The sequence below is a fragment of the Camellia sinensis genome, chromosome 3 (assembly GCF_055761805.1).
Source record: "Camellia sinensis isolate YWXY chromosome 3, ASM5576180v1, whole genome shotgun sequence".
Classification (NCBI taxonomy): domain Eukaryota; kingdom Viridiplantae; phylum Streptophyta; class Magnoliopsida; order Ericales; family Theaceae; genus Camellia; species Camellia sinensis.
In genome coordinates, this window is record NC_138963.1 from 160,370,558 (window position 1) to 160,394,791 (window position 24,234).

Here is a 24,234-nt window from a genome sequence, read left to right on the forward strand (position 1 = left end):
CCTGGATCTAGAACATCAAATGGGTCGGGTCTAAACCCGAATCGCTATATACACCATTCTGAAGTTTACCAAATTTGACAAAAAACAAGGAAAATGATCAGGAACATACTGTTCGATTCATCGAGACTTTGGGATTCATGGTTCAAATCACGTCCTCCAACTGAGAGAATTCTCTAAAATTTTCACCAACCGAGCGTGTAGTTGGTATGTCAACTTGGCCCCAAATTCTATACGAATTTAGGAGGAGATATCAACAAATTTCATGCTAAATTCTTTCAAGTAATTGAGAAGGTCATCACTATAGCTCTTTATAATGAAAAACAACGAGAGGGTGAAACTATTCTCGAATATATGAAGAGGTTCCAAAACAAGGCAGTGGACTATCACGAAACCATAAGGGAAAGCTACTTGGTTCAAATCACTGTTGAAGGGGCATGGAATAGGTACAAGATGTTTCTTCTAAGTCACAAGCTACCCACCTTCTCGGCACTAATTGAAGCAGCTCGGAACATTAACATACCCCAGTCTCAAGAGATTAGGTTTGAGACTAGTTATAAAACTAGCTTCAAGTCAACTCGAGGACCTTCTGTCAATGTAGCTTCCGCATCCTCTACCCGAAATTCGTAGGGGGAGGGATTTAGAGGTCAGAAGAGGAAGAGCTACGAAAATGACACTCTGTTTCCATGTGGTATTGAGGATGTGAAGGCCTTAATCAAAGAATGAGTAGCAGACAAGGAATTAAAGTTGCCTTACATCGAAGAACTTTTGCCAAAGAAGGATTAAGGGTCCTAATTATTGTGTTTCCACCAATCACTAAGGCATCCTATAGAAAAGTGTTAGAAATTAAGAAGATCTTTAGAAAGAAAGTTAAAGCAGATGAGCTAAGGTTCAAAGAACAAGAGCCCCATGATATCTTAGAAAATGTAGCTATGATGGCGTATGACGGGCTAATGATTGAAACAACTGAAAACTCAAAAGATTATGAGCACTTCCTCAAAGACGCCCTTAAGCTAGAAGCGAGGAAGCTTTTTCTGGTGAATCCTTTGATCAAGAAGGAGAAGTTGGCTACAAAGCACCCTTCAATCCACAAAAAAGCATCATGTTTGTATGCCATCCTACTTCAATAAGACTAAGGAGTTGGTTAACTATGAACCGTCGAGGGTAGAGAAAGATCCGAATCACCATGCAAAGACTCTCAAGGATAACATCAAGTTCAAACAGTTCTTCGATCAACTTGGGCTTTTTGAGGAAGCAAGAACTGAAATTACCAAGTCCATTATCAACATTGTCGAGGCACACCATGAGGGGGTATTACAATTGAAGGATCTATTTCGAGGAAAGTAAAGGGACATGCTAGTGCTATAATCTTTTTTGAGGCAAATCAAAAATATCCTTACAAGAAATTTGGGATTTAAAGACGAAACAAATTTGTCCCAAAATATATATGTTTCTTCACTCAAACTAATTACGACGAAAATTTTTCGTCACCCGTTTTGTTGCCAAAGCGTCGTCGCTAAAGGGTCTTAGAGACGAAAAAACAAATTCGTCATCGAAAATGATAAATTTATGACGAATTTTTGTCTCCAATACCCTCTGTTGGGAACATACTTGTAAGTAATTAGCGATGAAATATTTTGTCATTAAAGGAAGAAATTAAAGACAAAAGTATTTTGTCATAAATATAAGAAATAGAGACGAAATAATTTTGTCACGTTTAATATAAACGAAGACGAAAATTTTTTGTCAAAAGAAACTACCAATAGAGACAAAAACAAATTCATCATTAAAAATGATAAATTTGTGATGAATTTTTTTGTCTTCAATACACTCTGTTGGGAACATACATGTAAGTAATTAGTGACAACATATTTTGTCATTAAAAAAAGAAATTAGAGAAGAAAGTATTTTGTTATAAATATAACAAATAGAGACGAAATAATTGTCACGTTTAATGTAAACGAAGACGAAAATTTTTTGTCAAAGAAGCTATCAATAGAGACAAAAACAAATTCATCATAAAAAATGATGAAATAATGTCAAAAAAAATCGTCACACATTCAGGATAATAGTGACAAAATGTGACAATATTTTTCGTCATGAAAAATTCATTTAGTGACGATATAAAGAATTCATGACAAAATTAATCTTCCACCCAAGCCAAATAAGAGACGAAAAAACCTTTTTTGGGGATGGAAAATTTTGTCACTAATTCCATAATATTTTTTTCCACATTATATACCTACTTTATCAAAATCTGAATTTTAGTTCAACAAATATAACCCTGTTCATGTTGAAACCTGTTGAATATAACAATTCCATTCACAACTTAACCTAACCTGTCATCAACACATTTACGAATTAACAAAATGAAAATATCCATTCATCATTATAAATAATTTCATCCTAATACAATAAAATAGTTCAATATCCACAAAATATCCAAAAGTTATAACTTATACAATTCCAACAAACATCTAACAATAACTAGTGCAACTCCATAAAGTATGTGTATCCTTACCAAACAAAATGAACATTCAAGCAAATTACATCATTGTTGCACGTCAAAAATGCCACACCAATCCAGTCTGCAAAAAAATAAATTAAATGCTTTAGTAATTAATTAATTATACAAAAGATTAAAAACATTAGTAACTCATCAATTTACAATTAGATCAATTATATAATTTATCCCTCTAACAGACTTTTTTCGAGATTATGAGAACAAAAAATTAATTTTAATGCTAATTCACAAATGGTGCATCCCATTAATGTGTCGTAAGTTCATACAACCTATATTGGTTCCTCCTAAGGTGTTTCTGTTGGTTCCTGTACAAATCTGTGATTGTGTGATAATTTAGCCTTTCGACGGCCTTTTTTGAAGCTTTAAATATAGAGAAAAAGAAATATTTTTTAGACTGATTCACAATTTATACATCCCGTGCACTTGTACAAATTGGATGTCCTATGCATGTTTCCATTACTTTCTAACTCTTCAAACATATATTCTTTTATAAAATTTGTTATATTAAAGTTAAACATACTTTACCAAGAAGAATGTCCACTTGTGGAGGAGTTCCCTCCACTTCCAAAGTGTCTAGTGAATCCTTTGGTCCTCAAAAAGTTGACAACATTAGCCATTATCTCCCCTTGCTTCTCCTACCCTTTGGTCCTTAAAACTAGTTTGTCTAGAATGAAATTTGGCTCTAACTCCCAAACCGGGAACCCGATTCGAGTCGCGTCTTCTCCCACAAGTCTCTCGTGCCTAGGTGATCGTGTGTGCCAAGTTTCGTGCTAATCCAACACCATTTGGTGATTTTGGGGAGTCAACACCTTGAATTCTAAGTTTCTTAAAGAATTTATTTGCCTAGAGTGAAATTCGGCTCTAACTCCCAAACCGGGAATCCGATTCGAGTCTCGTCTTCTCTCACAAGTCTTTCGTGCCTAGGCGGTCGTGTGTGCCAAGTTTCGTGCTAATCTTGGTGATTTTGAGACGTCAACACCTCGAATTCTAAATTTTTTAAGGAACTAGTTTGCCTAGCATGAAATCCGGCTCTAACTCCCAAACTAGGAACCCGATTCGAGTCCCGACTTCTCCCACAAGTCTCTCGTGCTTAGACGGTTGTGTGTGCCAAGATTCGTGCTACTCCGATGTAGTTTGGTAATTTTGGGGTGTCAACACCTCGAATTCTAAGTTTTTTAAGAAACTAGTTTGCCTAGTGTGAAATCCGGCTCTAACTCCCAAACCGGGAAACCGATTCGAGTCCCGTCTTCTCCCACAAGTCTCTCTTGCCTAGATGGTCGTGTGTGCCAAGTTTCGTGCAACTTCGATGCTGTTTGGTGATTTTTGGACATTAACACCTCGAATTCTAAGTTTCTAGGGATGATTGATCAACTCTTCCTCAAAATCCACACTTGTTAAGCCATATTTTCGCCTATGTAGCAAGCTTCATTTGAGGAAGAAACATATAGGGCCATTTCAGAACCTTATCCAACAACAAAGTATTCTTCAGTTTTCTATACAACTTCTAAAACAACTTTTCCAAATATTAGAAGTGAAAACTGTTACTTATTATTGCATGCATCATCAATTTAGCATAACGTGAATCAAAAGCACTGAAGTGAACATATGCATTAACGAATAGATAAATAAATATATGCATAAATGCATTCTTGTAGAAGAAAATAGAAAGCAATCTAACATTTTCTATTGCGGCTTGTTCAATCAATGCACAACCCAGTACCCAATTTACAAAACTACTGTAATCACTCTTAAATTTTTGCTAAATTGAAAGACATACTTTGAAGACTGGAGCTTAACTTCATGGAACTAATTGCTTGTAAAAGATTACAATCATTTCAGGATTTTAGCATAATAAAAAAAGGAAGACCAAACCAAATTATCTATTATATGACTGTCAGGTGCATTGACATTTATGAATTATGAACTCTGTTGACATACCCAGATATATGTGTGTGTGGAGAATATATTGACACAACAAACTTAGTGTATGTAGGTAGTAGGTGTAATGAAATTTTGTTAGCAAGGTAAAGTTATTTAAGCATAAAAATTACATAATTAATAGTTTGAACACAAAGAAGTTTATGATACCTTTAACTTGTACCTATAGACCGCACCTAGAATATTTAGCAGCTGTCTTTTATATTCAAGGATCCGCTTGAACTGTAAGTCAAAGAGGCTATTTGGGTCGATGCTTACACCTGTCACTTGAAATATGAACTGAGCTAATCCCTGCTTGTCAACCATCTTGGCTAATTCCCACTCAGCTTGGAAGTCTGCATCATCAGCAAACAATTGGAGAAGAAGGTTCAGCAGTGACATGTATAACCATATAGAAAAATTCACTGATAGATGATTTTTAATATGATCTAAAAATCATCTGTAGTACATACTTTCTGAAGATCTACAAGTAGGTCAAGGTTGGTTACCCATTGATCATTTTTTAACCGTTTGGTGATGATGTGGCTGAGGTCAGGGCTACAAAATCAAAGCCATCTGCAAGGAGTAATACCATTGGTTTTATTCTAGAACTTCTTAGGCCATATAGAGACATAGTCTGCAAATAACTCAGACTTTAAAATGTCACTATGCAACTGGGCAACACCATTCACCTACAGGCAGATGGCCAACGAGAGAAGTCACTTTTTCATTTCCAAATGAAATTGATCAACAGATTATAAGAGGTAGTAAAGGATTAGTGGATCAAGGGCTTAACAAATGAGCAAGACTATGGGCATACGACTAAATAAAGGCAAGGAAATAATAGTAGGTCAAGGGGACAACATGATTCAATCAGCAGGATTTTTTAGCTTTTGATAGTATGGTCTATATCTAGTTGGAAATTAAAATTACTGTAGCTCCTGAATCAACATAAAAATTGTAGTTTAACAATAAGAAAAGAAAAAAAAAATCAATATTCAGTACGGAGATGTTCTCAAGAAAACTTATTAATGGTTTAATACAATTTTCTGCTTTCAGCTTTTCAACAACTATCACTCGGTAATTCTCATAAGAGTTTTAGATTATGGGGGTACACAATATAATCTGTTTGTTGATCCACAAAGAAGGGAGCTCATATCATATGTGAAGACACCACGCATAAATTTGCCATCCGCACAACTGGTTTTTGGGGATTGTTATCCATAACGCACATGCTGGAAAGCTTACTTTCAAGTTCTGGTTTTGTTGAACGTATCATTGCTATAAACTACAAGAATTTCATCTTCTTTTTTCGGAAATTGTAAAACAATATACACATAATAAAGAGAGAAAATAAGACAGGATGGACAAACCCTCTTGTCGATTTCTTCAATGATTTCCATATGGTGAGGAAGAAGTTTCCACATAATAGCTTGCGAACATTTCTCCAGTGCCTTAGGAAGGACAGTATGATTTGTATAAGCAATTGTCCTGGTTTAAAATTTCCCTTTTTGTTATTCATTAGCATCAATCATAATTTTGCACTATGAACACATTAAAAGTGGCAGCAGAAAAAATAGGTGCTAAGAAAGAGTAAATGAAGCAAAACAATTAAGAGAAAACGATAACTGCACCTTGTTGTCACATCCCAAGCTTCACCCCATCCAAGTCCATCATCATCCATTAGTAATCGCATTAGCTCTGGAATTGCAAGAGTAGAATGCGTATCATTCAGCTGTACCGCAACCTTATTGGGAAATTCAGACCACTGCCACGAGCTCTTTCCATCTTTTCTCTCCTTAAATCTGACAATCATGTCCTGAGATTAATCCCATGATTAGAAAACAACTTGGAAAAGTAGCAACTGAGATTGATATCAACAAAATTAAATAAGAAAAAGGAATCACGAACTTAGTACTAAAGAAGGATGGGGGACCTAAACAAATACAGAATTGAAAAGGAAGCCATCCTGAAGTGATGCACTGCACAGGAAAAATTGTTGCTTCAATCGCAAAAGCTTTCAATTTTCTGTGGCATCCCTAGGATATAGAACAACACAAATTTGCAAAGGCACATTTCCAGATCACTATACCATGCAAAAACAATTGAAACACAGATGAGAACAGAAGCAGCTTTCAACAGTTACAGTTACATTTAGTCTGAGCATTTATTATGAGAAAGAAAAATATAGCATTTTTAATTCAGGGCATATTGCTTTTTCCTTCAATGATTTTGTATTTCACAATTACAGCTTAGAACGAAGACCAAAACCAGAGTTTCCCTGGACAATTATTCACAGCCCTAGAGTAGAAAGATAGCAGAGGTTTTGAAAGAAGTGAATGACATTTTGGACAACAAGAATGCAAGGGACCATGGTAGTATGTCATGAATTGTGTTCTTTGGCCAAAAAGGGAGGCTCACTCTCCTTTATATAGTAAGGAAAAACCAACCTGCTAAGCTCTAGAATGGAGCTGTGCAGCCGATTCATATTGTCCATCATTAAATTGAAAGAGGTTGAAGTCTTCAGCACCAACTTTGGCTTCCCACAGATGAAGATTAATAATGTTCTTGGTTTTGTATCCTGGAATAGGAACATCATATGCTAGAGCTAGTACAACCTCCCCACCTACCCATTTCCACCTGTAATGTATTCAGAAAAAACCATCAAATGGAGAACGTGCAGAAAATCCAAGCAACCACGCAACTACAAATTTAAATTCAGAATCAAACTAAGACTTATAATCACTTTCTTGAACCTAAACATATGAGCAACAATCCAGTTATACACAAAGAATCCTATAAGTCACACTTACGATCCAGAGAGATGTACTTCAACTTGACCAAATAATCTAACAGGGAACACAATGTCATGTCTGACAACTTCCCAATGGCTAAACTTCTGCACAATTCCCACCAAATTTAGGCTTAGTACCCTTCCATAATATAATCAATATTTAAAAGGACTATCATGTAAAATCAAACCTCAAGCCAGTCTTCGGCAATTTCTTCTTGGTTTGCCAAACTGCTGCTTGAACAGCCCATATCTGTACCTCAAACCATACCCCCATGCAGGCAAATTTAATGTTGCCATAGAATCTAGAAAGCAAGAAGGAAGCCTTCCCAGACCCCCATTTCCAAGAGCTGCATCTTTCTCCTGCAAAAAAAAAAAAATATTTCTGAAATAATCAATAACTTGATACAGTTACAGACTAAAGTAAGTTAAAGAATGAATATAGCCCAAAAACACACTAAATATTTCTGTTTTGCAAGTGGTGAATGGCTGATATGTCTACCTAAGGTCCATAAGAATGTAGAACCTCACCAAGTTACTAACAAAATTGAACCAATAAAATTGTGTCAAATATTATAGAAGCATCTTTTACAACAAAGCACAAATAATAATAGATTTTCTCAACTTCTTTGAGCCAAAATCAGAAGCCAATATGAAATCAAATGAAATGGGTAGTTATGAATGGCAAATCTAAATGCAAAGACCTCCATGGTAAAATGCTTAGTACCTAACTATTGATGCTTATTGAACAAAACTAGAAGCTAAGTCCTATGATATCTAATCAGCACATCTTTATTGCCATGCAATTTGTTATTGAAGCATTGTTCCATGGAAAAAGAGTAACACAAAGTCCTAAACATAGAATTAAAAGGTAAATAGGAAAGGAATGAAGAATGGAAAGAAGAAAAGTACAGAAATAAGTCTAAAATAGACTAAAATACTGAGAAAACATTAACTACAAGAAGTGTGAGCTTATAATAATCATTGAACAAAATGAAACTATCATTGGCAATCATTTCAAACTTCAAAGGGTAGAGACAAACTCAACTGCTATGCCAAAAAACCTAGAGAAAACTGAACACAAAACAATGCCAAAAAGCAAGATTGTCTTCTGTATTGAACAAGAGAAATGTTGGAAGAACTGTAATTAAAAAAACCCAATTGTGCTGTTATTGACAAAACATTGAAGCTAATTACGACATGTATTTAATTCAAAGGAATCTATCTAATCTCTTGACTACAAAAGATAAATCATGAATTTAATTCCTTTGAAAAAGGCTACATAAATCCTATTTTTTCATTCCACTCAATTAAGGGTGTAAAATTAATCTAAGTTATGCACTCAAGAAGTGGGTAATTGCTCTGTTACTTGTCAAATTTTGTCCTTGTCTTTTGTTTGCATAAAATTTCCAATTTAAAGCTCAAAAGGAAAAAAAATAAAAAGAGAAGCCTCCTATTTGGCTTTATAATTTTTTTTTTTTATTTAACTATCTTGTACCTGGTGGTGTCACTAATTTTAGTAGATTACAAGAAATTTGCTATAAATCCCAAAAATGAGATTTGAGAAATAGTCAAGTTCTGACAATCTTTATACGTCTTAAAACATTATTTTGACCATTTTCCTATCTATTTAGGATCAACCAATGCTTTGAGGGCAGATAAGGATGACAGTTTGTTATGGAAAGCCAAGAGCTCTGGTCAGTTTATACTTCAGTCCAAATTCCAGTGATATAAGAGGAGTTGATAAGATGATTTGGCAGAATGTAACCCCACCCGAAGTCAGATGTTTTGCTTGGTTAGCTTGGAGACAAAGATTAAAGGCTGTTACATACTTGCAAAGAGTTTGTGTTATCAATGGCAATGCCAATATGGATTGTGTGTTCTGTAATGCTGAACCAGACTGTGAACCATGTGCTACTATGGTGCCCACATATCTGGAGAATTTGGTCTGATGTGCTACTATGGTGGGGGATCTATTGGGTGATGCCAAAATCTATGGAAGGAGTGTTGCTTTGGTGGTCTAGGTTCACATTCAACAAATTTGAACAGAAAATTTTGGAAAGCCTTACCTCTGGCAGTATTGTGATCCATCTGGAAGTTGAGGAATGTTGTTTTCCTGGGTAAGCAACCAAATTTGCTGGCACTATGCAACTGCATTAAAACTAAAGTGGCTATGTAGGTGGGTTAGAGCTTCATGTCCGGGTGTGCCTTTCTATGTGGGTTAGATGACTGGACACTTGGACCCATACCTATCCCCAGGTCCATGTAATATCGCTTCAAAGGATACATTGAAATACTACTCAAGTACATTAAGGCACGAAAACAAATTGAAGATGCTTGCATACTAACAGAACATTACATGTCATTGATTTTAGAGTTACAAACCTAAGCATTGATTATGTAGTCCTGTATTCACCTTCAAGGTCAAACAATTGAAAAATGCTAGTCTTAGAGCATGATGACAAGATTAAAAATATAATAAAACTTTGCTTAAGAAACTTTCCCCTTATTGTTGGCATTACTAACTGATCTTTGATTAAATAGACTAGTTAGAAAGGATTAACCAAAACTTTGTTCTTGCATCACTTCTACTTCATAAGTATCGTATCTATTTGGTTGGCAATGATTTAATATTCCAATGAAGTAGGCAAAACTGCAAATGAGGTGGGGGTCATTGATGAGAGCAACTAGTACATCCTCTTATACACACATGGTTAATAAGTTGTTTTAAATTTACTCCACGGATCTTTGACTTCTGGTTTCATTTGTATTTTTTATAAATCAATTAATATAAAAAAAGTCACTTCAGTCTTATTTTACATACCCAGATAACTTATTCGGGAATGAATATCTTACAAGAGAAAAAAAGTAGTTATACTTCCTATAGATCATATTTAAGGAACATACATCTGCTCAAATTCCTTTGTTGCTCTATTTAAGCCAAAAAAATATTATGAATTTACAGCAGTTACACTTATAGATCAAATTTTATTTCAAGATATTCTTGAGCATTTTAAGCTTCAATATACATTATTATTTACAAATACATATACATATTCAACCTCCATTTTAAGTAACCAAGAAAGATAGACCTAGAAATGCAATGGAGAATACAGAGAAATTCAAAAATAATAATAATAATTGCTATCTTATTAGTGAATCAATGAATCAATGAATTTCAATTTGTGAATCAATGAAATTAAAAAAAAAATACAATCCTAGATCTTATCAGTGCATCAATGCAGAAACAAAGCAACAAAACACAACAATTTCAGACAAATCTAAGGGTTTCGATTTCCTCCAAACCAACGTTCGATCAAATATGAAATTGCTATCTCATTTCTCTCTCTAGATGTACAAATTAGTTACCTGGTGAATGAGAGAGGACAGATCAGAATGGACGAGAAGGAGGCGATCGATGGCATCGTTTTCGATTGATCTTTGTTCACTGGTTCACAGATGCCGATGGAGAGAGAGAGAGAGAGAGAGAGAGAGAGAGAGAGAGAGAGAGAACGAATTGAACCGGGGTTAGCAAAGCAAAAACAGTGTGAAGAAGAAAATTAATAAGCAAAAACAATATTAACAAAAAAAAAATAAAAATTTGGAAGGTAAAGATTGTGTAACTTTAACAATATTAATAAGTAAATAAAAATTGAAGTAAAAAATTTTACATAAAAAGATTTTAAGTAAGAAATTTAATTATTTAAAATTAAAAAATTAGAAATTTTAGTTTGAGATATTGAAGCACCCACAAGACTTGTGGTTAGAAACCCCATTTTACTTATAATATATATATATATATATATAGATAGATAGATAGATAGATTCGTTTTAGATATTTTTTTCATATACAAATTATTTTTTAAAATTTTTTTATAAAAATAATTTAACAATTTCATCAATAACCATAATGTATGGGAGAAGATGAAAAGAGTCTAGGAGTAGGTATGCGAGAAGTCAAAAAGGCTTGTGGGTTAGGAGAAATTAATAAATGCTGAGGTTTTTTTTTTTAAATCAAAAATTTTAAAAATTAAGATTGGGATATTGGAACTCCCACAAGGCATCTGAGTTAGAAACCCTTTTTTCCTTATATAATATATAGATATAGATAGATCGATAGATAGATAGGCAGGTAGGTAGGTAGGTAGGTAGGTAGATAGGTAGATAGATTTAATAAGAATTTATGTTTGTTTTAAATAATTTTTTAATATACAAATTATTTTTTAAAGATTTTTTTATAAAAATAATTTAACAATCTCATCACTAGCCATAGTGTATGGGGGAAGTTGAAAAGGGTGTAGGAGTAGATATAGGAGAAGTCAAAAAGTGGGTTGAGAGAAGTCAATAAATGCTGAGGTTTTTTTTTAAATAAAAAATTTAGAAAATTAATATTGAGATATTGGAGCTCCCACAAGGCTTGTAAGTTAAAAACCCCGATTTTCCTTATATAATATATGGATATAGATAAATAGATATAGATAGATAGATGAATAGATAGATATAGATATAGATATAGATAGATAGATATAGATATGGCACATACCATTTATATGACACAAGGGCCAAAGTACCGGGACAACTGCTGCAATTTTTCCTCATCTAAATTAATGGGATTTAAAAAGTAAAAAAAAAATTATAATATTAAAAATGTTCACTAAAAAAATATTGATTAAAAATTACAAATTAATTATTGAAAACTCCATACTAAACAAGGTAATGTTTTCTATTAATTTTGAAAATTAAAAAATTATTATTAATTTTTCCTCTGTTTTTTTTTTCTCACAAAAAAATAGTTACATTAATTATCTTTTTTTTTTTTTTTTTTTTTTTTTGTGGAGAGGGGGTTTTGACTTGCGATTTTTCTAAAATGGGTGTTCTAGACGAAAAGGGTAGAGTTGGTTCAGACAATAAGAAAAAGTGCTTATGCAAGAGGCGCCTTCACTATGAGAAAGAATAGTCGGTTTTGCATAGGGTGCCTTCTTGGATAATAGCTTCAATACTTGCATGCATAAAGGGCTTAAGTGTGAGACATATGGGAGGGGCTTTAGTGCGAAATAGAAGAAATGGTTTACAGAGTGTCTTCTTGCTTCACGACTTCAATACTTGTGAGAGAGGAGTAGGCTCAAGTGCAAGAGAGAAATGAGGGTTTGTAGGAAATGTGTTCTTGGGTCACGAGTTGAGTGTCCGTACACATGAAAATGAATGATAAGGGTCAGAGTGTGTCTCTTGGGGTCACAGTTTTAGTGCTCCAAAACACAAAACCATAGCATATTAATAAAGAGAAATAATTAGTGATAAAATATTTTTGTCTCCTTAAATATAAGAACATAGAATTTATTATTGGTGACGAAATATTTTTATCTTCCACAACATAACCTAATGAGACGAAAAATATATTCGTTGCGCAATCAATCAGAATTTATTAGTGACGAAATATTTTCATCTTCCACAACTTATTCTTCCAAAACAAATATATATTTGTTGCCCATTTAATAGAAAGATGAAACGGCATCGCTTGCATGATGGAGTGTTTATTGGTGACGAAAATGTTCGTCTCCAATGAGCTAAAATAATTCGCGCCAATGCAAATGAAATTGGCGGCTGAATTTTGCAAACGAAATTTTTTTTCGTCTCCTATACGCTTGAGAAAAATTAAAAATGACAAAATTAATATTTTGTCATCTTTGGGTTAAATTTTAAGATAAAAAAAATTTCGTCACCAAATTTTGTCACAATAACCTAGATTTCTTGTATTTTGTTTCCTTGTTTAATTATTATTATTATTTTTTTCTTTTTGTAGAGAGGGGTTTACTATGAGAAAGAATAGTAGCTTTGCACAAAATCTCTTCTTGGATAATAATGTTTGCATGCACAAACGGCTTAAATGTGAGAGAGAATAGAGGAGTTTCAGTGCGAAATAGAAGAGATGGTTTATAGAGATTGTTTTCTCGAGTCGCAGCTTCAATACTCGTGAGAGAGGAGACTCAAGTGCGAGAGAGAAATGAGGGTTTGTAGAGGGTGTCTTTTCGGGTCACAACTTTAGTATTTGTGTGTGTGTGAAAGTAAGTGATTAAGGTGAGAGTGTCTCTTAGTTTTTGACGACATTTTAATAAAGAGAAATAATTAGTGATAAAATATTTTCGTCTCAAACTCATATGTTCATTGCCTAATCAACAAAAATACAAAAAACAACGTTGTGTGGAGATGGAGAATTTATTGGTGATGAAATATTTTCGTCTCCTTCAACTTAACCTTATGAGACGAAAATATATTCGTCGTGCAATGAATCAAAATGTAATACGGCACATGGAGAATTTATTAGTGATGAAATATTTTCGTCTCCCAAAACATATCTTTCCGAGACAAAAATATATTTGTCGCCTAATTAACAGAAAGATAAAACGAGCATGAAGAGTTTATTGGTGACGAAATATTTTCGTCTCCCATAACTTATCCTTCCAGACAAAAAATATATTTGTCACCAAATAAATAAGAAAATGAAACGACATTGTCTAATTAGTTTAAAATTTATTGGTGACGAATTCCTTTTGTCGCAAAAAACTATAAATTTTGTGACAAAAATGTTCGTCTCCAATGAGGTAAAATAATTGGTGCCAACAAGAAAAAAAATTGGCGCCTCTTTTTTTGCTGACGAATTTATTTTTTCGTCTCCTATAGTTTTGAGAACAATTAAAAGAACCGACAAAAGTAATATTTGGTCACGTTTGGGTTACGTTCTAAAACAAAAATAAATTTTATCACCAAATTTTAAAAATTAATTATTGAAAACTCCATACTAAACAAGGTAATGTTTTCTATTAATCTTGAAAATTACAAATTTTTTATTATTTGTTTCTCTGTATTTTTTCTCACAAAAAAAAAAAATAGCAACGTTAATTATCTTTTCTTTTTTTTTTTTTGTGGAGAGAGGTTTTGACCTTCGATTTTTCTGAATTGGTGTTCTAAACGAAAAGGGTAAACTTGGTTCAGACAATGAGAAAAACTGCTTGCGTGCAAGAGGGGCTTTCACTGTGAGAAAGAATAGTGGGTTTGCATAGGGTGTTTTCTTGGATAATAGCTTCAATGTTGGCATGCACAAAGGGCTTAAGTGTGAGACAGAAGAGAGGAGCTTTAGTGTGAAATAGAAGAAATGGTTTACAGAGTGTCTTCTTGAGTCACAACTTCAATACTTGTGAGAGAGAAGTAGACTCAAGTGCGAGAGAGAAATGAGGGTTTGTAGAAAGTGTCTTCTTTAGTCACGACTTCAAGGTCCGTATACATGAAAATGAGTGATAAGCGTCAAAGTGTATCTCTTGGGGTCACAGTTTCAATGCTTCGAAACACAAAACCTCGGCATTTTAATAAAGAGAAATTATTAGTGATAAAATATTTTTATATTCTTAAATACTAGAACAAAGAATTTATTATTGGTGATGAAATATTTTTATCTTCCACAACTCAACCTTATGAGACGAAAAATATATTCGTCACGCAATCAATTAGAATTTATTAGTGACGAAATATTTTCGTCTCCCACAACTTATTCTTCCGAGACAAAAATATATTCGTCGCCTATTTAATAGAAAAATGAAATGACATTGTCTGCATGATTGAGTGTTTATTGGTGACAAAATATTTTCGTCTTCCATAACTTATCCTTCCCAAACAAAAATATATTTGTCGCCTAATAAATGGAAATATGCAACGACATCGTTTAATAGGTATGGAATTTATTGGCGACGAATTACGTTCGCCACAAAAAAAATTATATTTTGTGACAAAAATGTTCGTCTCCAATGAGCTAAAATAATTCGCGCCAATGCAAATGAAGTTGGCACCTCATTTTTGCAGACGAAATTTTGTTTTCGTCTCCTATACTTTTGAGAAAAATTAAAACAAACAACAAAATTAATATTTCGTCATCTTTGGGTTAAATTTTAAGACAAAAAAAAATTTCGTCACCAAATTTTGTCACAATAGCCTAGATTTCTTGTAGTTCGACCACACTATGTAACCGCTTACATCAATGAGGTTGGGTTCAAGAGGGGTTTCCTAGATAACATAGCTTCCATTAGTATCATGACTCGGCTAACTCTAGAGAAGGCTAGGATTTTCGAAGACCACATCGTGAAACAACCAGTAGTCATCACGGGTTTTGGAAGAGAAAAGAGAGTTACTCTCGGGTATGTGGCAGTTGATTTGGCTGTATGGGTGAGTCTCAGTAACCAAATTTTATATCATTGACTTCGAGACAAATTACCACATTATCTTGGGGGGAGGGGACTTGGATGCACCAGTATGGTGCGGTGCCTTCAAGTTATCATCAATGTGACAAAACCAAATGGGAAATGAGACAATGACTATAGAGGTTTCAGAAAGACCCTTTGATACGTTTGAACCTTATTACTCGGATGCCAAACTAAAAGTTGAGTCAAACAAACGGCCATTGTCCTAAATTTCCACCTTGCCTAAAAGCTCTCATGTCCCTCGGAAGGTGATGAAGGTCCAAAAAAGAGGCAAGATGATGTACTACTTATGAAGGTGTGGGGGTTAGCTTCTCCCATAGTTGTCCCTGAGTTAAAGGAAGAACCTTCCGACAAGGACATAGTGATAAAGCCCAAAACGGCTCTAGAAATGTACGCAAGATGGACCGAAGCCACAACTCAAGCGACTGGTGGGGCAAAGGCCGATATCCTATAGAAGAAGCCTATTCATGATATTTACACTTGTTATCTATGATATTTACAGTTTTTATTTTATTACTTTGTCCAAGAAGTTATTAAGAAGTTTATTTCCCCTATAGTTGTGTATCTCCATTGTATTATATTGTTTGAGATAGTTTTCATTTTCTTTGTCACCCCTCAAAGAAGAAAGAGAAGTAGTAGAGTCAGTTGCCCGTCAGAAGGGATCTTTCTTGCCAAAGTAAGGTGTGTGCTTTGACTTAGACTTCCGAGGGAAAGCCCTTACTTCCATTAGTGCAAGTTTGGTAGACTCGGTTGCCTGCTAAAAAGGATCTTTCTTGCCAAAGTTCTAAAGACAATAATAGTCCTAAAATAGAATAGAAATCTAAATTGCATTGCCATATAAGTCTCACAAGTAACCAATACATCATAGTCATTATAGTAACGACTCACATAAGGCTCAAATAAAATTACATTATACCAAGAAGTACAAAATGCTACATATCCCACACATAACTTGCTTGATTGCTGGCTATTTTTTATTTTTATTTTTAATTGAGATTGCTAGTTAAATCAACACAAAGCAATGGTTTACAAAGAAAACAAAACATCAAAAACTAAAGTCATTGATATAAGTACTAAATTAATAGTCCTAATAAGTAATTTTAAAATGAAAAATAAGGATAAAAACAAATAATAAAATATGGAAACTGAATATAGTATATAATCATTAATAATAATAAAAAAATAAAAGATACTTTCTAGCTTAAAATTTTGATCTATTGTTAAATTATTAATTTTAGGGGATATTTTTATTTTAATTTTTTTATTATGCATTGTCTAGTAAATCTTTTAAACTCAATAAAAATGATATTTTAAATATTTATGTACACTTACATTGAGTTAATAGCTAAAATTCTTTTTTTTAGTCGATTTTACTTAACAATAATAGGTAAATTGTTTAATTTGGAAACAAATTAAAAGTCCAGGATTTGAATTAATAAAATAAAAAATTTAAGATTTATTTTGTTATCAAGGTCAAACTCTATAAATTTTTTTTTTGGTTTTGTTTTTTGTAATTATCTCTAAATAAAAAGAAAATGGTAGGTTAGTGCATGAGCTTCTTATCATGAAAACTTAATCAAAATTTTACTATGCTAAGTATATAGTGTAAATTTAAAGTTATTATGTTATGCGTTCCATACATATATTAATCTTGTCCATATATTTCAATTTGGAAAAATTCTATCTACCTACAAAATTCTAATTGTTGTATTGTACGGCTATGTATAAAATAAATTTGAAAGACATTAATGTTTCTAGGTAAAATTTTAAATAAAAATTCTAAATATATAATATTATTGTGTTAATTTTAAGTAAAATTCTCAATGATCTACTACTATTATAAAAGTATGAAGAATTGTCATATTTTCTACTTTTTACATATCCTAAAAATATCCTTCCAAACTTATTAAACATTACACAACTTACATCTATCTAACAAGCAAACACCTTCCGGAATTCAAACATCTTCAAATATCAAACACCTTCAAACATCATAATATGCTTATTTTTTAAAAATAATTTTACTATTGTGACCTGTTCAAAATTTGTCTCCTCCACTACTTTCTTATGAACAGTGAGCATTCAAACATCGCACCTTTAAATATCATAATATGATTATTCTTTTAATAATTCCGCTACTATAGCTTGTTCAACAGTTATCTTCTCTATTTCTTTCTCATGAGAAATTTTGTAGATTCAAATCAAGAAAAATTTTGAAAATATATAAAGAAAATAAATATTTTTGCAATTGATTGAGTTTGAATGAGTGGTAATGATTCAAAGTGATCTTGCAGGCAAACTAACAGCCTTTAGATTGGTTTTTTTTTTTTTTTTTTTTTTTTTTTCAAATGGGTATTGTCATGTTTTCTACTTTTAGAGTATCTCGAAAATACCCTCCAAAACTTATTAAACATCACACAACAACCTACATCTATCGAACAACCAAACACCTTTTAGAATTTAAACACCTTCAAATATCAAACACTTTCAAATATTATAACATGAGTATTTTTTGGGTCAATTACACTTTGCACCCCTGCATTTTGCACCAAATCTCATTTTGGCCCCCTATACATGAAATCATGATAATCAACCCCCTAGACTTTTGGTCAAATCTCACTTTGATCCCTACACATGAAATTGTAACAATAAACTTCCTACACTTTTGGTCAAATCTCAATTTGATCCCTACACATATAGCGATCCTGGTTTTCCCTTCCTTGTTTATTCTATTCCGGACTTGGTTCCGTGGATGTGTTGTTGTCTCATTCTCATTTCCATCCTTTACTCTTTGCATTTGAGTCTTGGGTTGTGTTGGACAGGTTTAAAACAGGTTGGTTGTGTTTAGAAACCAAGAGTTGATGCCCAGATTTTGGCCTTCACGCTCGAGCGGGACTTTTGAGGCTAGAGCGGGCCCTTTGCTTTTGTTCCTCCCCTCGAGCGGGCAGTTTGGCGCTCGAGCAGGATTATTCAGTCTCCAGTATTTTTCCCTGCAAGTCATCGGACGCTCGAGCATCCACTTTCACGCTCGAGCGGGGACCTTCGTCTGCAGAACTTCTGGAAGTTTGCATTCGACGCTCGAGCGGTGTTTTTCACGCTCGAGCGTGAGTCTATGTCTGACACTCGAACGGGGCGTTCCACGCTCGAGCGGACTGTGTTTTATATCAGTTCGAGATGAAGATATTTTGGACCACTTTTTTAGTTCTCTCTCTCTATCTAACTTTCAAAAATCCTATTTTGAGAGCTCCTTGCTCTAAAGCTCTCTCTCTCTCTACATTTTGATCTTGGTTTAGTCAGACCCAACCTTTGTGCCTTCATTAAAGTGGTAGAGCTTTGCAAGACCTCCATTTTGATCCAAAAATCTTGGGGTTTGGAGCACTTTCGAGTTTGTTCATCATCTCCTTTGGGTTCTGAAATTTGAGGTAGGGATTACAACTCATATTTATGGTCTTTGACATAAACTTGTAGTCATTTTGATCAAATGTTGAAGTTGGGAAATTTTAGGTGTTAGGATTTCAAAATGTATAAAGAGGGATTTTGTTCTTTTGACCCATACATGTGTATTTTGGGTCTTAAAATGAGGTTATTGATGTTCATTGATGATATTTGGACCTTTGGGTCAATGTTAAGAAAAGGAGGAGAAAAATCCTAATTTGTTGTTATGAATTAATTTGTATAATTAATTTTGAAAAGTTATGAAAGTATGAAATTGAGTTGGAAATATTGAAATTGGGTAATTATGAGATTTAATGGTGGAGTTGGATTAATTAATCACTCACCTTTGAAATTGTAGATAATTTATCTGTTTGATAATTCATTGTCTGTTTAGAAATAATTGGTTGGGCTATCGGTGGAGGATAGTCTTGATTGTTGTAGATACTTTATGATGATTAGGTGGATTATAACTAATCAATTGAGTATGTCATTGAATATGACGGAAGGAATAACACATTCAATATGTGCTTTGTTTGATCATTGTATATGATAAGTATTTAAATACATTGTCTATGTATGTTGTTTGAGAGAAGATTGGGGATGTACTCCATGGTTTAGGAGGAGATAGGGGATGTACTCCATTGTTTGGGAGGAGATAGGGGATGGACTCCAGTGATAACTAAGTTGGCCGGAGTGTCCAAGGTGAAAGTCCCGAAATCCTAATTGCGTTTGCATAACGTAGATGAATTGAAGTATTGTAATATGAGTTGTAGTCTCATTTGAAATTGAATCGTTGGAGTATTGTTAATATGAGTTGTAGGCTCATTATGAACTGTCTGGATAAATAGAGAATCACATCTATGAATTGGTTTGGATAATGAAATGGAAAGAGATTGAAATGTATTGTGAATATGGATGAGTTATGAAAGAGATGTATGTTCGTTTATATGAGTTAAACATTTGTTAAAATACTAATGTTTTCGTTATTGCTCATATTATGTTTAGCATATCTCTACTGGGCGTTGGCTCACCCTATATGGGACATCATTTTCAGGTCCAGGTGTTATGCCACCTCCAAAGATGTAGCTCGGAAGGTCTTGGGAGTTGAAGACTCTTTTTGATTATTTTGTTATTTTTGGTGTTACATGTAAATACAAGCCAATGGCTTAGTGTGTAAAGAATTAGAACTCTTCTTTTGTTATAGCCAAGTGTTGACTTGAAAAGTTGTAAGCCTACATGGCATTTACTTTTGTTGTCAACATGTATTATTTTTGTAAGAATACTCTGATGAATGGAAATATGCTTTATTCTCTTGTCTATGAATATCATGAATGTTAGGTTTATATGTATTATTTTGAGGGCGTTACAACACAAGTGTCAATGTCCCATTTTTGTTACTCAATTGTTTAAATCTTTAACATAATCTAGTCATGTGATAAGAATGTGATTACGACATGAGAGTAAGAACGGAAAATCATCTGGTGAATTACACTTCGCACCCCTATGTTTTGCAATAAATCAAAATTTGACCCCTACATATGAAATCATGACAGTCAACCCCCTACACTTTTAATCAAATCCCACTTTAATTCCTGCTGTAGACACCCCATTTTTGACCGACCTTGAGACTCAGGCGTCACCAATTGAGCACTTGGTGATATTGCATAATGTGCTTGTTCAGAAGTTTCAGAGTCGCGGCCGTGAGCCCCGCCTCCGGACTTCCGGACTCTTTTGTGCTTTGCCTCGGTTTGCGAACCAGGCTCGATTTTCTCTGTTTCTTTTCCTGAGGGGAGGGAGAGGTCCCGTAGACCATCTCTCAGTGGCCGTGGGTTACATTTTGTGGCTGTAGGCCATTTTTCCCATTTCGGAGCCCGGTTCCCGGTTTTCGGAGCCGTCAGGCCGTGTGCCTCGGTTCGGGACCGCTTAACCATCACCTATTGCTCCGGTTTTTGGCATGCATCTTATTTACTCCCTTTTCAGGGACACTGAGGTCTGAGAGACCCACTTCGTGGTCGAACACCACTCCCGGTGCCTAACAGCCAGTTTTCGGGGCCTCGGGCTGCGCGTTTCGGCCCCCGAACCTTCATTTTGCATCGGTTTGGGCTCATTTTTCGTGGAGACCTTATTTTCACTGTTAGAAATCTTGTAGGAGGGTGGGAGGCCAGCAATGTTTCTGAAAAGCCAACTTCTTTTTGGTCAAAAGTCGTTCAGCATGAATTCGGGAAGGAGAAAAATTTGCGCGGCTTCACCGAAACGGGCGTAACTCTTTGCACAAGAGGAATTAAGATATGAGGCCACCACCATTGGAAAGCTTACTTCCGGGGCTTCATTTTGCACTCAAAAATCTCCCAAGTCCAACTCGGGGGGGGGGGGGGGAGATGTGGTTGGTTGAAGTCTGGTTGGACCGAATCTGCGCGGCTTCACGGAAAAGGGCATAACTTTTTCTACAGGAGGTATTTTAATGCAAGGTTTGCGCCATTGGAAAGCTAACTTCTGGGGCTTCATCCTAGGGGGTGGCCGGCCACTTTTTTCCCTTTGACCTAGCCGGCCGGTCACTTTTTCTGGCCGGCCGGCCACTTACATGGTGGTTGACCTTTTTCTCCCTTTTAAACTGGCCGGCCATGATCCTCTCAAAAGGGACTTTACAGCTGTATAGCTGTTTCCCCCAGAAAAGATCTCAATCCGGGGGATATTTCTTGGGGGAAAGCCTTGGTCCTTTTCCCCCACCATTCCCTTCCATGCTCCCTCTCCTTTTGGTTCTTATAACCAGCTGCAAGCATTGTTCTTAGAGGTTAGAAAATTTGCTCTTCAAGCTTGGGATACAAAATCCCCCTTCATCTCTCTCATTTCCTTGGAAACCTCCAAGTCCTACATCACCATTTCTTCTACACCACCAACCCCCACCCTTCCATCCTCCATTATAGAAGTTTGAAGGTGTTCTCCAAGGCCTAAGGAGCCACAAACTCAAGCCAAGAGGCAACCAAAGTCAAGCCTTCAAGGGTAAGTAGACTTTCCCCCTTTTGTGGCTCATTTTTGCACCAATTTCTTAGCCAACATGCTTACTGATTTGAGCTCCGACCAAAACTGAAAAGGTCATTTTTTTGAGCTCATTTTCTTGTTTCATTAAGGGCTCAACCCTGTTTGAGGCCCCCATATTGCACTTGCTTCAATATCCCCTTGTATGTCAATTTTCTTGCATGATTTACTAGCCTAGTGTGCTTCCATTTTTGGGCGTTTTACAGAACTAAAAATAGGCTTATTTTGAGCCCCTCTTCAACATTGAAGAAGGGCTCATCAATGTTTGGGACCTCCACATGCCACTTCATGTTATATCCTCTCTTTGGTCCCCATTTTTGCATGCTTTGGCAGCCTGTCATGCTTCCATTTTTGGCCTTTTTACAGTACTAAAGATAGTCTTATTTTGGCCCATTCTTCATGTTTCATTAAGGTCCTTTGGCTGTTTGATGAATATTTTGTATACTTTGTGTTATAAGTCACTTTTGAGCCTCATTTTGCATTGCATTTTTAGCATGTTTGTATACTGTTTTGGGGTTTTTACAGTTCTGTAAATGTGCATATTTTTGGTCCCTCTTCAATGTTGTAGAAGGGAATTTTTCAGATTGGGCTGTGTATATACCACTTGCCTCTTTGGCCACATTTTGGCCCATTTTATTGCATAAGAGCTTAGCCATATCTATGTTTATTTTTAGAGTTTTTACAGTTCTGTAAATGTGCATATTTTTGGCCCCTCTTCAATGTTGTTGAAGGACCCTAACCTATTTGGAGTTAGCAGCTGTGAGTTGCTTCATAATCTCATGTTTAGGGCCATTTTTGCATGCCATTGTTGCCCTATCTTTGCTTGCTGTTTGGCCATGATTTGTACTGGTAAAATGCTTATTTTGGGGCTGCCTTGCTTCTTTCTTTTCATTCCATGTACCAATTATGCATGCTTTGTATAGCTGTAGTTCATTCTATGCGCCTAATTTGCATTTCGGGAGAGATTCCATGCATCGGGTGTGTTTTCGCCTCATTTCGGCGCTGTTTTCCCCCACATTTCATTGCTGAAAATCCATTAGCATGTTTGCATATCATTTTCCATGCCATTACATTGCATATACCATTGCCTCGGTTTGCGTGCCCGTGTGCACGCATTTCGAGGCACTTCATTTTCATCCATCGGCTTCTTATGTGAGTGTGGCTGAGGCTCTCTCATGTTCGTATAAGTCCATGTTGCATTCTATATGCCATTGTAGCCATATTGCATTGCGTATGCAATTGCCTCGGTTTGTGTGCCCGTGTGCACGCATTTCGAGGCACTTCATTTTCATCCATCGGCTTCTTATGTGAGTGTGGCTGAGGCTCTCTCATGTTAGTATAAGTCCATGTTGCATTCTATATGCCATTTTAGTCATATTGCATTGCGTATGCCATTGCCTCGGTTTGCGTGCCCGTGTGCACGCATTTCGAGGCACTTCATTTTCATCCATCGGCTTCTTATGTGAGTGAGGCTGAGGCTCTCTCATGTTAGTATAAGTCCATGTTGCATTCTATATGCCATTTTAGCCATATTGCATTGCGTATGCCATTGCCTCGGTTTGCGTGCCCGTGTGCACGCATTTCGAGGCACTTCATTTTCATCCACCGGCCTCTTATGTGAGTGTGGCTGAGTCTCTCTCATGTTAGTGTAAGCCCATATCATATTTGTCTGTCATTTGCATTGCGTATGTCATTTTCTCGATTTGCGTGCCTGTGTGCACGCATTTCGAGGCATCTCATTTTTACAGCATAGTGCATACTAGGTTGTATCTTAGATCGCATTCTATCATTTTCTCGATTTACATGCCCATGTGCACGCATTTCGAGGCATCTCATTTTCATAGCATTGTGTATGTTAGGATTGTATCTCAGTCGCATTTCATGCATGTCATGCGTATTGCATCGTGTTCGGGATAGGAGTTAGCCCGGGCACGGGAAACGAGGTGCGTTTCGTACTCCGAGTGACGGAACGCGTCTCAATTCCCCAGTCACCGACACTCCGGATTATCTATGATGGAGTTAGGTTTTATTGTGTTTTCATGTGCATTCATCCTATATTGAATTGTGCAATTCGACTCCTCGGCCATCATGCCTCGGTATGCGTGATTGGTGGCACGAGGATCGAGGCATGCATATATTTGTGAAAATACATTGCTATGCCCCTTTCCTGCTCTCTGTTGCAGCAAAATGAAGAATCAGCAACTTTTCGGGACTTGGCGCGCTTTCCAAGAATAACTACTAAACAGAGGCTAATTGGGGCATCCCGGTGGATTTCCGCGCAAGACAAC

The 24,234-nt window shown here is 35.4% G+C and overlaps 1 protein-coding gene across 2 annotated transcripts; it reads right to left on the bottom strand.

Moving 5' to 3' along the window:
* Nucleotides 1-2,358: 2,358 nt before the first annotated feature.
* On the bottom strand, nucleotides 2,359-10,738 carry LOC114318321 (alpha-glucan phosphorylase, H isozyme-like). 2 transcript variants are annotated; one of them, XM_082921249.1, is made up of 6 exons: nucleotides 7,421-10,737; nucleotides 6,889-7,337; nucleotides 6,073-6,257; nucleotides 5,812-5,929; nucleotides 4,912-5,130; nucleotides 2,359-4,794 (listed from the first exon to the last, which is right to left on the bottom strand). In XM_082921249.1, exons 3-5 carry the CDS (start codon nucleotides 6,252-6,254, stop codon nucleotides 5,044-5,046), a joined length of 387 nt encoding a protein of 128 aa, XP_082777375.1. In that variant the 5' UTR covers nucleotides 6,255-6,257; nucleotides 6,889-7,337; nucleotides 7,421-10,737; the 3' UTR covers nucleotides 2,359-4,794; nucleotides 4,912-5,043. The 2 variants fall into 2 exon arrangements, with proteins under 2 accessions (XP_082777375.1, XP_082777374.1); XM_082921248.1 differs by lacking the exons at nucleotides 2,359-4,794; nucleotides 4,912-5,130 and adding an exon at nucleotides 5,284-5,726 and having other exon boundaries at nucleotides 7,421-10,738.
* Nucleotides 10,739-24,234: the final 13,496 nt, after the last annotated feature.

Excerpts from the sequence above, each read along its gene's own strand:
- LOC114318321 (XM_082921248.1), bottom strand. The coding sequence starts at position 6,254 with ATGATTGTCAGATTTAAGGAGAGAAAAGATGGAAAGAGCTCGTGGCAG. Across the intron at positions 5,930-6,072 it reads GCTTGGGATGTGACAACAAG|GACAATTGCTTATACAAATC; the intron begins GTGCAGTTATCG and ends ATTTTAAACCAG. Across the intron at positions 5,727-5,811 it reads TTGAAGAAATCGACAAGAGG|TTTATAGCAATGATACGTTC; the intron begins GTTTGTCCATCC and ends AAATTCTTGTAG.